Genomic DNA, 15,404 nt, shown 5'->3' with positions numbered 1-15,404 from the left:
GGGAGGCCTGGCATTGAGCACCTTCCAGGAGCTAGTGTGCAGTGACATTTGCAAGGACACTCCCTAAAACCAGTGGTCTCTGGACTGGACGTGGTGGCTGAGGTGCTAAGACCCCAGAATTCCTGAACCAAAAGTCAAGGTACAGGCCCGAGAGGCAGCCTGAGAGAATGAAATCTCATCCCCTTGTGTTAACCGTTCATTTGCATTTTCCTTAAAAAATGAGGTGACATAGAATAGGAGTCCTTGCACCTGGGGACATTCCAGCTGTCCAGCCACCTTGGGTACATGTTCCCCAATTCCTTCATCGCATCCTCACCCTGGAAGGCACTGAGGGGACGGTGGACAGAGGCTGCTGGCTGCCTCCCCCCACTGTCTGGCCCTCATTTTCCTCTTACCCAGCCCTTGCCCCTCTCCACCCCCGGTGGGGCAGACCAGGCAGATCCTGCAGCACTCTGTCTCCTCTGCCATCTGGAGCAGTACCCACTCTGCCTGATGTCCTACAGTGGCACCCAGGCCTGGTTGGGCCCCCTGGGGTGTCAGGCGCTGGGGGTGGTACTCAGTGAGCATCTGTTGTACTTCTGGCGCTCGACTGGGAGCTACACAGCGGCCTCTGGTTCTTACACTGTCCTCTCACCCCTCATGGGAGGCATCTGGTCTCGGTTTCACAGAGGAAGGAACTTCAGGTCCTTGAGCCCAGGTCTGCTTGGCTCTAAAAGCTGTGCCTTTGTCCAGCGTCTGTCCTCCCAGGAGTCCTACAGGCTGCCTACGCCTCCCTTCCTTTCACAGTGGGGACTCCAAGGCTCAGAGAGAGAGATTTGCCCACGTTTCATCATAGTCAGTTAGGTAGTCCCCTTCCTGCCAGCCTACCCTCCAAGGGCCTGCCAGCCCGAGCCTGCTCCCCAGCTCCTTCTTCTCTCTCGCCAGCAGCACCCCCAAATCCCTTCTCCCCGGAGGCCTCCAGCCCACTCCTGCCCATGCCGACAGAGTTCTTCCACCCCGCTGTGTCTGCCAGCCAGAAAGGGCAGGGGAAGGGTGCTGGTACTGGGACCCTCCCCAAGATTGCCCTGCAGGGCTCCTGGGCATCTCTGCGGTCCCCGAGTGTCAACTGCACCCTCCTCCGGCAGGTATGGCACCTCTCTGGCTGAGAGCTCACCTGCTGAGTGGGGCCTTGGAATTCCAGGTGGAAGTGGAGGGGCAGCTCTGGGGACCTTGAAGTTTAGGCCTGCAGGGCCACCTGTATTGAATTGGCCAGGGCTACCACCTGGGCACACAGAGTACTCTGCTGGTGGAGGCAGGGATGGGCCCAGGGCTCTTCCAGGCATTTGTTCATTCCGTAGCTGTGTGCCAGGCGGTGTGCTAGTCTCGGAGGCTGCAGCAGCTACACAATGCAGAAGTCCTGCCTCTGGGGCTTCCAGTTTGTTTAGGGTGTGTGTTGAGAAGACAAGAAAAGCCCAAATAAATGCATAACAAGTACAGTGTATTTTATAGTGATACACACTGGGGAGAATGTTGCATGGGGAAAGGGGCTGTGGGGGAGCAGGGGCCCTGGCAGTTCAGGTGGAGGGGCTGGAAAGGCCCTGAGGGGAAGCCCGTGGGTGTCTGGGGAGCAGGTGGAGCAGAAGTGGGATGTGAGGGCTGGCAGTGGGGGGCAGGGCACTCAGGCCAGCGTCTGACTGGGTTCAAGTAGGATGAGCCTGGCTATCCCCTAGGACCTGAGAGCAGGTGGGAGGGGCAGCCCAGTGGGAGGCCACTGCAGTGATTGTCGTGAGAGACCCTGGAAGCTGGGATGGGTGGTGGCGTGGTGGAGGGGAGAAGCCCAGGGATGCTGGATGTGATGTGAAGGGAGTACCTTGGAGGGCTGCATGTGCCTGCCTGCTGCATGTCCCTAGGATGGGCAAGCTGTGGGAGGAGCAGGGCCTGGGGACACCGGGCGGCTCCCATGTCCTGTTGTCTCCCCCAAGGCCACTGGGAGTGACACATCGTTGGAGGCCAGCCGCAGCAGCTCAGCAGGCAGCCTGCAGACCACACTGGAGGACAGCCTGACCCTGAGCGACAGTCCCCGGCGTGCCCTGGGGCCGCCTGCTCCCGCCCCGGGCCCCCGGGCCAACTTGTCTCCTTCTGCCCACCGTCGCCTCAGCCTGCGGGGCCGGGGCCTGTTCAGCCGGCGGGGGCTGCGGGTGCACCAGCGCAGCCACAGCAGTGGGGGCTCCACCAGCCCGGGCTGCACCCACCACGACTCCATGGACCCCTCAGATGAGGAGGGCACGGGCCGGGGTGGCGCAGGCGGCGGGGGCGGGGGCAGCGAGCACTCCGAGACCCTCAGCAGCCTCTCGCTCACCTCCCTCTTCTGCCCGCCGCCCGTGCCGCCTGGGCTCCCGCCCGCCAGGAGATTCAGCAGCACCAGCAGCCTGGCCACCGGCCCCGGCCGCCCCCGCCCTGCCGCCCGGCCGCATGGCCTGGCCCGAAGCCCCTCCTGGGCCGCGGACCACAGCAAGGACCCGACGGGCCCCTCCGAGGCCCCGGGGGAGCTGCAGCCCCGAGACGCTGCGAACAAGAGGAAGAGATGAGGGCCGCAGGGGCCCAGCGCCGCCGCCCGCCCTGTCTCACCTTCTTTACCTCAGGAGCCAGGGGCAGACAGCAATACTTGGTCCACAACCTGGGCACCGCGCAGGGCCAGCCAGCGCCAGGCCGCCGGCAGTGCGGGTGGCGTCGGATCTGGGGCGGCTGAGAGCGGGCCGAGGCCCAGATGTGGCCCCGCCGTGGTTCTCCCCATGCAGATACATGTGTATATATATATATGCATATATAGAGAGAGAGACAGACATATATATATATTTATTTTTTTTACTGAGAGCTTATGGCTTCCAGAAAGTTCTGAAGGTGGGGAGTGCCGGCCCTGGGCCCAGACAGGTTTCTTGCCTGATGCTTAGGACCCAGGCCAGACCCACCCCGGGGGGCAGATGGTCCTGCTGGGACATTGGCACCTGTGCTTTTCGCTACCGCCCCTGGATTGGGAGTAGCTTGGAGAGGGCTTTCAGACCTCTGACGGTCCTGTGGCCAGGAAGACAGGCCCAGAAAAAGAGGTGTAATTCAGGGTGCATTTTTTTTTCCTTTAAAGAAATGCTGCTAAGATCCCACCCGTCTCCCCCCATGTATTGGGGTGTCTGTCTTGTTGTTCCTGACTGTCTAGTTCTGTGAACAGTCTTTTGTAGACGCCCAAAGTCCACAAACTTTTAGTCAACCAGTTAGATGTATTTCTTTAGAAAAATCAGGGGTGATAGTCGTATTTTCTTAGGGTGGGGATGGGGGTGGAGGTCAGGTCCCAGGCTGGCCAGGGGCTCTGCCTCAGGTGAGACCCCTGCCCCACTAGGCACTTCCTGGGGTGGGGTCTTCTGTGGCCTTGCCCACAGGAAGCTGAGGGCAGGAATGTAGGCAGCAGAAGAGAGAACAAAGTGAAGGGGGTTGAGCAGGTCCTGAGAGGCCTGCAAGGTCAAGGGTACCGGCCTGGTCAGTGCTGGCCATGGCCTTGTACCCTGTAGGCCATTCTGGGAGGTTGTGCTCCCCTCCACCGCCTGAGTACCTCTGTTCCCCTGGGATGGAGTTCAGGGTAAAGCAGATCTGACAGGATTCTGAGCAGGGGTGGGGCACTTGCCTGGGCCCTGGGACCAGCCCCCACCCCCAGCTCCTTCACACCCATCACCTGGGAACCCACATCCTCCCACATTCCCCCCAGCTGCCTGTCTCATTCTCCCCACCTCATTCCCAAAGCTGCAGATCAGGTAGCATTCACTGTAGCATTGCTTCCCAAATGGGCTTGCAGACGGGTATTTTGTATTTGAATAGTTATATATTTATTTCAGTATTTATTAGGGGGAAAAAAACCAGTACACTGAACCCATGATTTCACGGACATATTGCTTAGGTCAAGGCTAAGGTTTTGAACGCGTGTGGCTAAGTCAGTTTAAAGAAGATGGGGACCGTGGTGGCAGAGTTATGGGGTGGGAAATGCTGCAAGTTTGGAACACACTGCACTTTAGCAATAACCAGGCCCTTTGCCTTTGAGATGTCAAATGGTTTGGCTGGGCCCCGCCGAGGCGGCCTTGTCCTTGTTCCCAAACCCTGACCTTGAAGAACTTTGCTTCAAACCAGGATGTCAAATGGTATGAGGGGTGGGGGTGGGGCTGCTTGGACAGGCTCTGGGTATCTTCCAGGCTATCATAGGGACTCTTGGGGCCTGCGTACTGTAGCAAAAGAAGGAGGTAATGAGTGACGTAAGCTTAGTGGCCGGCAAAGCCTTTCCTTTAAGAGCTGGTGGTGGGAATGGGGAAGGGTGGTCAGACCCACTGCACACGTGAGGAAAATGTGGCCGGAGAGGCAAAGTGTGGCCAGCCCAGCATCCCTCAGGGCTCTGGCAGCAAAGAGGCTGGGGCACTGCGGGGGCCAACACCTGAGTACCTGGAATGTGAACAAGTGGCCAGTGTTTGAAGGGAGTGGGTCAAGAGGCACAGCCTGGCCTCAGGCCTCTGTTGGTACTTTGGAGTTGGGCCAGCGGGGCAGTCAGACCTGGATTTACCCCTGGCGCCTTCCTCCCCTAACTTTGAAGTGCGGATGGGGGGCCTTGGTGAGGATACTGAGGCACCACCCGAGCACTTGTCTTCCTCCCAGGATAGTGGCCTCCAGGGTCAGGGGTCAGCTGGGCCCTCCCCCTTGGGGAGCAGCTGGACCTGGGGTCTTGTCACCTCCTGCCCTGAGTGGCTCCACACCTGGTGGGGGAGACTGGGCACAAGTCTCCAGCTGCTGTTCCAGAGTGCCTGGGGCCAGCCTCCCTTGCTGTGCTGATTGTTTCCTTATGGGGTGCTTGTCTGGGAAAGGAGAGGGTACAGGTAGGCCATCTGGCTCTGCTCACCTTTCCTGCCAGCACTGTGGTGGCCCCGGGCAGTCACAGTTAGAGGGGAGCAGCATATGCATTAGTTAGCATGTTCCTGGAGGAACACGGGTGCTGGAGCCTGGAAGAGGAGCAGTGGGCCTGGGAAGGCCACATGGAGGACTTCACTGGGTCAACTTGGCTTGGGTTCAAGGGCACAGCACATGACATTGGTCAGCAGCTTCCATTTTCTGGGCAGGAGTCATCCTGTTTAATCTGCACAGTGCCCGTTGGGGTGTGTACGGCTGCTCCATGCTCAGACCAGGGAAGTGACTTCCCTGGTGTCACCAGGTTTGAAGTGGCTGGGCAGGGGACACATCCCAGGGGTGTCTGACACCTTCACCCGGAACCTTCTGGCCCCCAAACCAGCAGACCCATGGGGAAGCCCATCTAGGCAAAGGGGCTGGCCTGAGCAAACGTGTGAGGGCAGGACAGAGCAGGGCATGTCTAAGGTGGGACTAGCTGAGCCGGAAGGAGAGAAGCTTTGCCTGGGGAGTCATGGGAGATGGGTCTGATTCCTGGAGAGCTGCAAATGCTGTCCCAAGGCACTTGGCCTTGTTCCTGAGAGCTACGGGGAGTGAGAGACGCGGAAGCTGTGATTGGTTGACCAGGACAACCTGAAATGGATAAGGGTTAGGTGAATGGCCCCTCTGCCCTTCCTGATCCTATGGCCTGTCCATCACAAAAGCACAAACTTAACCTAACCCACACGGGCCTGGCCCTAGGGATAATGGGGACGCTGGTGTGGGACATCCCAAGCCATCTGTTAGCAGGGCTCTGCAGAGTGGTGGCTGGCAGGCACCTCAGCTTGTGCACAGATGGACCCAAGACCAGCTGGGCTATGGCCTACCCCAGCCAAAGCCTCTTCCTGTCCCCTGCCTGGCCTCCTGCACTTGGCAGCCCCACAAAAGAAGAAGTGTGCACAGTATCAGCCTGTCTGCCTGTCTCCCCCCTCCCCCAATGCCTCCCAGAGCCTTCTGTTTCCAGGGCCACCTCTGGCCCCCTTTTCTGCTCTGTGTAAGGGCTCGGGGTCTTAGAAGTTGCTGTTTAGCCCAGATACACATACTTTTTTTTGTCGTTGTGTAATAATCAGTGTTCCTGGTGGAGCTGGGTGGAGCTGGGCTGAGCTGGGGCCTGGGAGGGAGGCAGGGGCCACCTCCTCCTGGAAGCCTTCGGCCTGGCCCTGCTGCTGTGACTACCACACTCCCAGTTGCTGTACAGTTTCTATGGTGTGAATGAACTTCTGTCCTAGTCGCTGATGGCGCTGGTCTCTGCTGGCCCAGATGGCCCAGGCATAGAGAAACCAAGCGGCAGCCACCACCAGTGTTGTTTTGAATAAAACCCCAAAAGCCTATTTCAGAATTTCTCTGTGTGTCTTGCTGTTCTTTCCCCATTGGGATGGGTGTTGAGCTGGAGGATTTCCCAGGGGCGAGGTGGTGATGTGTTCTCCATCATGCTCAGGCTGGGGGCTTGAGGTGTCTGGCACCTAGAGAAATGCCCCATGGAAGGGTCCTCTCGTGGCCGGGTATGGGTTAGGGTTTGCAGGGCCAGGGAGGAGGCAGGGTCTGGCTCTCACACTCTAGTTGTGTAGCTAAAATGCTGGAATAATAGCCTATTCATCGTTGGCGCTGTTTCCTGAATTCGTATTATGTGTATTATCAGGACTCTCTTGGCTGCAAAGGACAAAAACCCAATTCAAATGATCTTAAGAATAACAGAAAGAGCGAGCCAGGGAGAGAAAAGGAAGGGAGGGAGGAGAAAAAGAAACAAGAAGGAAATAAGTTAGAGGCTTAAGAAGCTAAGGAGTCCAGGGGTGGGGTTGGCTTCAGGCACAGTTGTATCGAGGGCTCCAGATATCACTTAGGACGCAGTCTCTCTTCACCTCTTGGCTTTGCTTCCTTGTACATTTGCTCCCCTCCTCTCCTAGTGGCCACCAGCAGCCCAGACTTCAGGCCTGCCCACCGCTCCCTAGATGAACAAGAGCTTCTCTCCCTGACAGCCCAGCAAAGTCCCCTGACTCTGCCATGCTCTGATCGGCCTGGCCTGAACTCGGGTCCAGGGATAGAGGTGTCCCCATCAACACCATGGCCTGAGAGCAGGAAAGGGAGAAACTGCCAAGGAAAACTGCTTGGAAGTATGCTTGCTGGAAGGAGGGAATAACACGGGGCACGCAGCAAAACCTGGGGTGTCTGGCCTCGGGCTACCCTCCCTGTGGTTTTGTCCCTGGGAAGAGCAGCTCTCCTCCTCCCTTCAGGATGAGGCCAGAGACTGTCACTTGGACTTTGACAGGCTGCTGGTGGCTAGAGGTCCAGCCCAGCTCCCACCAGTCTCACCTGGGCCTCCCGTCCCCCTCATGTGTCCTTTTTTCCCTCTTCAGGGGCATGGCTAGGGGCAGGGACATAGGGACATCAGGTGTGACCTCTAGTCCCTCTGAGGCCACACCCACCCTGGAGAATGGGGTGAACTGAGGCCACCCTGCAGGAAGGCCTGACCCCCTTCCCCGAGTGACCCTGTCCCTTCATTATCCTTTGTTCTCTTACTCCTGTGTCCCCCACATTTGCCTTGTGGTCCCTTTCTGGTAGCCACTGCAGCTCTTGGAGATAATAGAGAAATCACCGTAGCCATCGAGGCCTCTTGGCCTGGCATGGATGTGACACTCTGAGCTGACTGCGGGACTGCTCAGAGCACCTGGCTTTCCCTCCCGTGTGTCTCACGGGAGACCGCTTAAAGGCCATTCTACCTGGGCATTTGCCTCACTGGACAGCAGTGGGGGTCAGGGAGAGAGGCTGTCATGCGGGGTCTCTGGCCCCCTCCCTGCACAAGAACACAGGATATGGTGAGGCCAAAAAGAAACACCCACGGGGCCATAGATAGGGGAGTCATACCACTATAGTCTCGCTGGCGGCTGGTGGAGACACAGGGAGCAAACATCCGCTAGTACCCCAACAAAGGGTCTGCACCCCAGTCTCGCTGGTGGCTGGACAAGACACAGGAAGTAGAATCCACCTGATCCATAATCCGCTGACCGCTTCTCTCTGCCTGCCTGCCTGCCTGCCAGCCAACCAACCAACCAATGCAGCCACGGCAGTTATATCAGTGGCTAATTGGCTCACTGGTTACAGCTGATGGTCAACCAGTCACATCTGACGGCCATCTACTACCCGAGTCAGCACCCCTCCACGTGAGGCCGAGAGCCTGGAAACTGCTCTCTGGGACTCTGTCCCCACAGAGGCCAAACCTGGGAGGTGTCCGTGCAGTATGTGCACATGCACGTGTGGGGAGGCACCGCCCTGGCCACGGCGCCTTGGTCTGTGAGAGCAGGCCTGTCCCCTACTCCTGGGCTGCCTGCCTCCATCCACAGAAGGATCTCGCCCATTTTCAGCCGAGGAAGCTGAGGCAGGGCAGGCCCTCCACAGAACAGGCGGGGGCCTGAGTCTGAGCGCGGCCCAGGGCCAGCGGGCTCTCCATCTTGAGCCGCATTCCTCACATAGGAGGCCTGGTCTAGCCACCCAGCTGTGGATCTCGCGGCCAAGAGATGTCCCAATCAGCCCTGGTTCCCTCGGGAGACCCCCCGCCCCCGGCTCCAGCCCCTCCTCTCCCAGCACCTTGAGACAGAGGTGCTGGACTCCTCCACCTGGCACCTCAGACTCCACGTGTCTAAAACCCGAGGTGGCCTTCCCCCCACACCACCCCCTCCCGGAAACCTGGCCTTGGTCTCAGCTCCTCCCTCTGCCTCCTCTAACACCATCGCCGAGCCCGCCCTTTTGCCTCCTGCCAGTCTCCCAGTGTCCCAGGAGCAGCCTTTCCTCTCCTCCCCGCGCTGCCCAGGCCCCATCAGCCTGGAGGACCCTGCCTTGTCAGACCCCAGTGTCGAGGCCAGTCCCTCCGATGTACAGCCCGCAGCAGCTAGTGCCATGTTCCCACCTGGCCCATCAGACCGCTCACTTTCCCATGGCTCTAGGCCTCCCTTGAGATAAAGCCCTGATCCCTCTGTTGGTGCACTCCCTCCCCACCATCTCTGCCTCCTTTCCCGCAGGCCTCCTGCCAGGCTTTGCTCTGCTCTCTCTGCCTCCATGCTATCACTGCCTCCTTATTCTTGTAGGAAACCTGGGGCCAGGCCCTTCCTTCCTGGAATGCCCTTCCCCAGGCCTTGTCAACCTCTTACTCTGGGGGCCCCATGGCTCTACCTCCAGCCCAATCCCCTCTTGCCTGTCACTTCATCCTGCTGCCTGCTGGAGGGAGGGCCCAGGTCTAGGGCAGGAGAGGCAGGTGTCCAGGGCCTGGCTTGGCTCAGAGGCCAGAGGCCTCAGGCACACCTGGCTTCAGTCCCTCGGCCAATAATTGTGAGGATGATAACATGACTAATAGCAGCTACTGGGGCCTGAGCTGACCAGGTGCTGAAGCCACAGAGAAGAATCTGGGTGTCCCTGCCTTGAGCTCCTTACACACCAGTGGGGAGACAGACGAGTGTGCACGGATTCCACTCACTGTGCTCAGGTGTGACCAGTGCTGGAGGGACACAGGCCTCGAGATGACGGCCCCTGGATTGTGTCTTTTCACCTGTTTCAGTCTCTGTCCCAACACTGTTTAATACTTCCTTGGCCCGAAGGCCTGAGACTGGCCCCAGGGTCCTGTAGGATGCGGCCCACTCTAGCCTCACCTGTTCCCTTTTCCCCTTTCCCCTGTCTAGCTTACTTATTTCTTCCAGTCTCAGCTCAAATACCACTTCCTCTAGGAAGCCTTCCCGGTTGCCCCATGATATTGTCTGTTTCCTGACCAAATCCCAGCTCAAGGGCAGCAACCATGGTCCATCCTCTTGCCCCAAAGCCTGGTGCCCAGCTGAGCCTCCGTAAAGGTTAGCTATGCGCCTGTGTTGTGGAAGCCAAAGGTATTTTCAAGACCAACTACGCTCTTCCTTCATTTCTCTACCTGAGGAAACTAAGGCCTAGGGAAGAGGCATGGCGTGCTTGGGGTCCACCAGGGAGGGCGTGCTGGGGGTCACTGGTACCCACACGGCCCCCTCCAAGGCTAGGGAGCGAGCACCCAGCTCTCTGGCAAGGCCAACAGGCCCCTGGGGAGCAGAGCCCTGCTTTGTTTCTTTCTCCTTACCCAGTTAATAATGGGATTAAAAGCAAGTTGTTGCCAAGGAGAGTGACTGACTTTAAAAAAAGTAACAGCCTAGGAACATTTCAAGAGAATGAAAACTTCAGCCATCAGCACTTTTTATTTGAACCTGAATTCATGAATTTTAACCAAATAAACACTGGCATGTTAGGTATTAATATATGTATGGTTATGCAAAACCACTATTGTGGCTGTAATGAAAATTAGATTCTGACTCCTCTAGGAGAGAGAAGTCTTCCTGTTTCCAGTGCTGTGACCTCAGATTGCCGTTGCCATGGTAACAGGGCTGCCGTGGGAATCTATGGACAAGAGCCTGATCCTGTGGGGAGGGGAGCCCCACGGGGCCTGATTGAGCTCAGCTCTGTCCCTGAGCCTCAAAGAAGAGGGGCAAGTCACCAGTGGGAGAAGGTGGGGGTGGGAAAACCAGCAAGTTCACAGCACCCCATGTCACCCCCATCCTCGGGTGCCCCTTCTTCACTGCACATCCAGGGAGGCTTCCCTTTCATCTTTTAATAAATATTTGTTGAGCACCTACTATGTGCTCGGCCTGTGCTAGGTGCTAACGATATAGCAGTGAGAGGTCCCTGAGCTCATGAGCCTGCATGTTAGAGCGGGAGACAGAGCATAAATAGCAAACAGACATATCGGAGCCTGTGAGCGCCAGCAAGGCAGTGGAGCAGGTGATGTGACAGAGTGACTGGGGGGAGAGGAGGGAAGAGGTCCTTCCACCAGTGTGATCAGGGGAGGCCCCGCTGGGGAGAGGGGTCCTTTGAGCTGGGGCCTGAAGGATGAGAGGGAGAGAGCTATGCAAAGACATCAGCGACTCCTCAGAATAGTTGCCAGATAAAATAGGACACACAGTTAAATTTGAGCTTCAGATAAACCACGAATAAATTCTTTTCAGTGTAAGTATGACTTATACAATATTTGGGACATACTTACACTAAAACATTATCCGCGGTTTACCTGAAATTCAAATTTTTATTTGCTAAATCTGGCAAGCCTATCAGGGGAGGTGACTCGCCCAGGTTGTCAACCGCAGAGGTGGGCGCAGACTCGGCCCCTTCGCCCGGCCACCCTGTTCTGGTCCCTCCGGAAGTCTGTTCATGGTCTCCCTGCCAGTCTCCGCCTGCCAGCTGTTCTTACTCAGAGCCAGGGCCGGGCGGGGTCCACGTGAAACACCATCTGCTCCTGCCTCTGCCTACAGAACCATGTCCTGAGGCTCCCGGGGGCTCCCAGGCCCTGCACAGAGGCCTGCTGGGCCCTGCGTGCTCTGGGCCTCATTCCCGACCTGTGTGGCTTCCCCCCCATCCTCCCACGCGTTCCTGCCTCCCTTTACTTGGCTTATAGTCCCTTAGCCTCCAACCCCCAAGGTGGGCATTGGGCCCTGAGGAACCTTCCTGCAACGCCAGGTTGTCCCCACCCTCTGATGACTCTCAGCTCCTCACAATTTTTCAATTTTTATTAACCATGTGTTTTTTTAAATTGTGGTAAAATATACATAACATTAAATTTATTATGTTCACCATTTTTAAGTATACAGTGCAGTGGCATTATTTCCATTCACACTGTTCTGCAACCATCTCCACCTTCCATCGCCAGAACTTTTTCATCTCCCCAAACTGAAACTCTGTCCCCATTAAACAACTCCCCTCGCCCTCCCCCAGCCCCAGCAACCACCGTTCTACTTCCTGTCTCTAGGAATTTGACTCCTCTAGGGACCTTACTCATATAAGTGGAATCACAGTATTTGTTTTCTTGTATTTGGCTTATTTCACTGAGCAGAATGTCTGCAATCTTCATCCATGTAGCACAGGTTTGAATTCCTTTTTAAGTTTGAATAACACTCCATTGTATGAATGGACATTTTGGTTATTGGTGGATGGATGCCTGGGTTATTTCCACCTTTGGCTATCGCGAATAATGCTGGGGGTGAACGTGGGTGTGCAGATATCTGTTCGGGTCTCTGCTTTCTGGATCACGTGGTAATTTTATGTGAAACTTTCTGAGGTCTTCTCGGTGTACCGTTTTCCGTTCTCTGTAGTGGCTGCACCATGTGCACACCCGCCTCAGCCCTTCTCTTCTGTGTGAGGCTTGGATACATTATCCACAGATGTTTTCTTTTCTTTCCTTTTTCTTTCTTATTTCCCCCCTTTCCACTCCCTGTCCTCTCCTTTTAGCACATTCTTGCCTCCTTGCCTCAGAGGGTGTGTGCAGCTGTTGCCCAGCAGTTTTATGTCCTGAAGCCCAAACTTCCCTCAGACAGTTTGTGGGGAGGGAGGAGGAGAGCGGGGGAAGGGTGGGGGGGTGCTAGCCGAGGGCGGGCGGGTCTGAGGCTGTGGTCGGACCCCAGGAGAGGTGGCCCTATGGCCAAAGCTTCCCAGGGCCATGTGGCCTAGAAGAAGCCAAGAGCCAGCAGTGTAGACGGGCTGGAGCCCCAGGCTGGCAGGCTCAGCAGGCAGGGTCCGGTAACACCTGGGCACCACCTGAAGCACACCGGTGGGAGGGGGCAGCCCCGAGCACAGAGAAGTGGTATTTTGTGCCGCTTTGAGCTCCTGGGCCGAGAGCTCCGCCCTCCACACCCACTGCACTCACTGCTCCATCGTGAGCTGGGTTTGCTTTACCCACTGGCTGTGCCCTCTTCCCAGAGGTCGGGTCTGACCTCCTCCCGCACAGCTGCCTGTGGACCCCAAGCCAGCTTTTGTCACCCTTGGAGGGTATAGAGCCAGGCTGGTGACTTCAGGGGGGGTCCCCTTATCTTCGGGGCCAGATGGAAACACCTCAAGGGTGAGGCTTTTCTGCTTCTCTGGGAGATGCCAGGTGCTGGGAAGGAGGTCTATGCACTCCATTTCAGCCCGTTACTTATCGGCTATCGGCTTCTCGTCCTTGTCCCTCAGGCTTCTCTGCTGCTCCATCCCTGCCTCTCTGTCTGTCCGTCCCCCCGTCCCTCTCTGTCTCTCTGTCTGGCCCGGTCTCCCTCCATCTCTGGTTCTCTGCTCATTTCTCTGTCTATTTCCCCACAAATTTACAACCACAGAAATAACCTCACAGGCCACGCCCCCATCCAGGCTGTCTGTGCTCACAGCCCCTGCAGGGAGGGAGGGCAATGTCACCTCCACATGGACTGAGGGGTGAGTCACAGCCCGGACCTGGCTCTGTGCTCTCTTCTCTTCACACCGTGTGCTGCATTGTCTTTCGGCGAGCACTTGCCTCCTGTGTCTCCGGCGAAGGCCACTCAGGACAGGGTCCCCATCCTGCCATCAGCCCACTGAGTGACTGTGGGTCAGAGTCCCAGAGAGCGGTTTCCAGGCTATCAGCTTCAGGTGGAAAGGTGCTGGCTCGGGTAGTAGGTGGCCATCAGCTGTGACTTGTTGGCCATCAGCAGTCACCGGTTAGCCATTACCACTGATACGACTGCCGGTGCTATGCTGGCTGGTTGATTGGCAGAGAAGCGGACAGCAGGCTGCTCATTGTGTATCTACTGCTTCCTGTGTCTCCCACCCAGCTGCCAGCGAGACTATAGTGGTAGGAACCCTCTATCTATGGCTCCGGGGGTGTTCCTTTTTGGCCTCACCGTATCCTGTGCTCTTGTGTGGGGAGCGGGAGCAGAAACCCCGCATGACAGTGACCAGGGCGCAGGTCACCTGCCCTGGGCCAACCAGGGGCCTCCCTGCTGTGCTGGTGCTGACAACGGTGAGCAGTCTCACTGGAGGAAAAGAACCATCAAGACTCACCTCCCCCCTTACCCCAGAGCACCCCACTTTATATACTCCACGAATGGGGTGTTCCCCACAAGACACTTCTTCCTGGGAGGTTGGGAGAGGCAAAGATCAGGACCTCAGGTCCCTGGTCAGCTTTGGGCCAGGGCCCAGGCTGCCCACAACCACAGGAAGGAGCCTTTTCCCAGCCAGGAAGCCATGCTAGGGGCACAGGCCCAGGTCTGTCACTGTGGTCATCTCCTGGAGCCAGACGGGCATGGGGAGAGAGAGCAGTGTCACGTGGGGTGTTATGCGGCGTCTTTGGTCCCTCTCCCTGCATAAGAATGCAGGACATGGTGAGGCCAAAAAGGAACACCCACAGAGCCATAGGTAGGGGAGTCAGACCACTATATTCTCACTGGCAACTGGGTTGGAGACACAGGAAACAGGAGCCACACGATCTGCAACCCGTGGTCCGCTTCTCTGCCAACCAACCCCACTTGCTACCTGTAAACCACCATACTAACTGCAATCCGCGCTTGCCAGCTCAGCCACCATCTTCTTGCTAGCCCGCCATTTGCAGCTAGCATAGCCACGGGCAGTTATGTTAGTGGCCAATGGCTCACTGGTCACAGCTGATGGCCAACTAGCCACAGCTGATGGCCATCCAATCACAGTTGATGGCCACTTACTACCCGAGCCAGCACCTTTCTATGTGAGACCGAGAGCCTGGAAACTGCGCTCCTGGCTCTGTCCCCACAAGCGGCCAGGGGAGCTGTCCCAGCTGCATGGTGAGGTCATGGGTGTCTCACCCCAGGGTTCTGTGATAGGCAGCTTCTCGGATGATTCATGTGGTCCTGCCTCCTGGTCCCCGCATCCTTCCTTGTACAGATAGTCCCCTGCATGTGTGCTGGACCTAGTGACATCCTTCTCAAACCTCCTCTCAGCTATCCTTCTAATGAACAGAATATGGCAGATGAGATGGGATGTCACTTCTGAGAGCAGGCGACAGAAAGACTGGCTTCCATCTGCCAGGCCGTCTCTTGCCCCATCTCACTTACTTGCTTTGATGGGAACCGGCTGCCATGTTGTGAGCTGCCCCATAGAGAGACCCAGGTGACAAGGAATTGAACGATGCCTCCCGCTGGACAACATCCAGTGGGGGGTGGGGGGTGGGGGGAGGTCCTCAGTGCAACAGCCCCCGAGAAACTGATGCCAACACCCACTTCAGTGGGCTTGGAAGAAGATCTCCTTCAGCCCGGCCTGGAGATGAGCCTGCAGCCCCAGCCAACACATTGATGGCAGCCTTGCCCCCGCACCCCCAAGCCAGAGGATCCAGGGGAGCCACATCCTGCTTCCTGACCCACAGAAACTGGGAAATCTGAAGTGTTGCTTTAAACTGCTAAATTTTGGAGTAATTTGTTATTCAGCCATAGATAACAGATACAAGTACAAACTGTACTGTGTGATGAAATCATGTCTTGTATTATGTGACATTCTACAATACGCAAGATTAGTCCCATGGTGGAAAAAAAAATCAGAACAGTGGTTGCCTTCTGAGAGTAGGGGCAGGACTGAGTGAAAGAGGCGTAAGGGAACATTCTGGGAGGAAGCAATGTCCTTTATTCTGAGACGGGCACATGCATTTAACAAAATTC

At 56.9% G+C, this 15,404-nt stretch overlaps 1 protein-coding gene across 3 annotated transcripts in view; it reads left to right on the top strand.

Moving 5' to 3' along the window:
- The window catches only part of CACNA1I (calcium voltage-gated channel subunit alpha1 I), a 111,351-nt gene extending 105,073 nt beyond the window's left edge, over positions 1–6,278 (top strand). For 2 of the 3 annotated variants that reach the window (XM_081061381.1, XM_081061379.1), the window contains exons 36-37: positions 925–1,124; positions 1,962–6,278. In XM_081061381.1, the coding sequence (XP_080917507.1) occupies positions 925–1,124; positions 1,962–2,567 (806 nt within the window). In that variant the 3' untranslated portion in view covers positions 2,568–6,278. The remainder of the gene's footprint in view (positions 1–924; positions 1,125–1,961) is intronic. The other variant, XM_081061380.1, reaches the window with a different exon arrangement.
- Positions 6,279–15,404: the final 9,126 nt, after the last annotated feature.

Source organism: Rhinolophus hipposideros (assembly GCF_964194185.1).
Source record: "Rhinolophus hipposideros genome assembly, chromosome: 9".
NCBI classification, from domain to species: domain Eukaryota; kingdom Metazoa; phylum Chordata; class Mammalia; order Chiroptera; family Rhinolophidae; genus Rhinolophus; species Rhinolophus hipposideros.
This window is presented reverse-complemented; position numbering and strand designations above follow the sequence as displayed.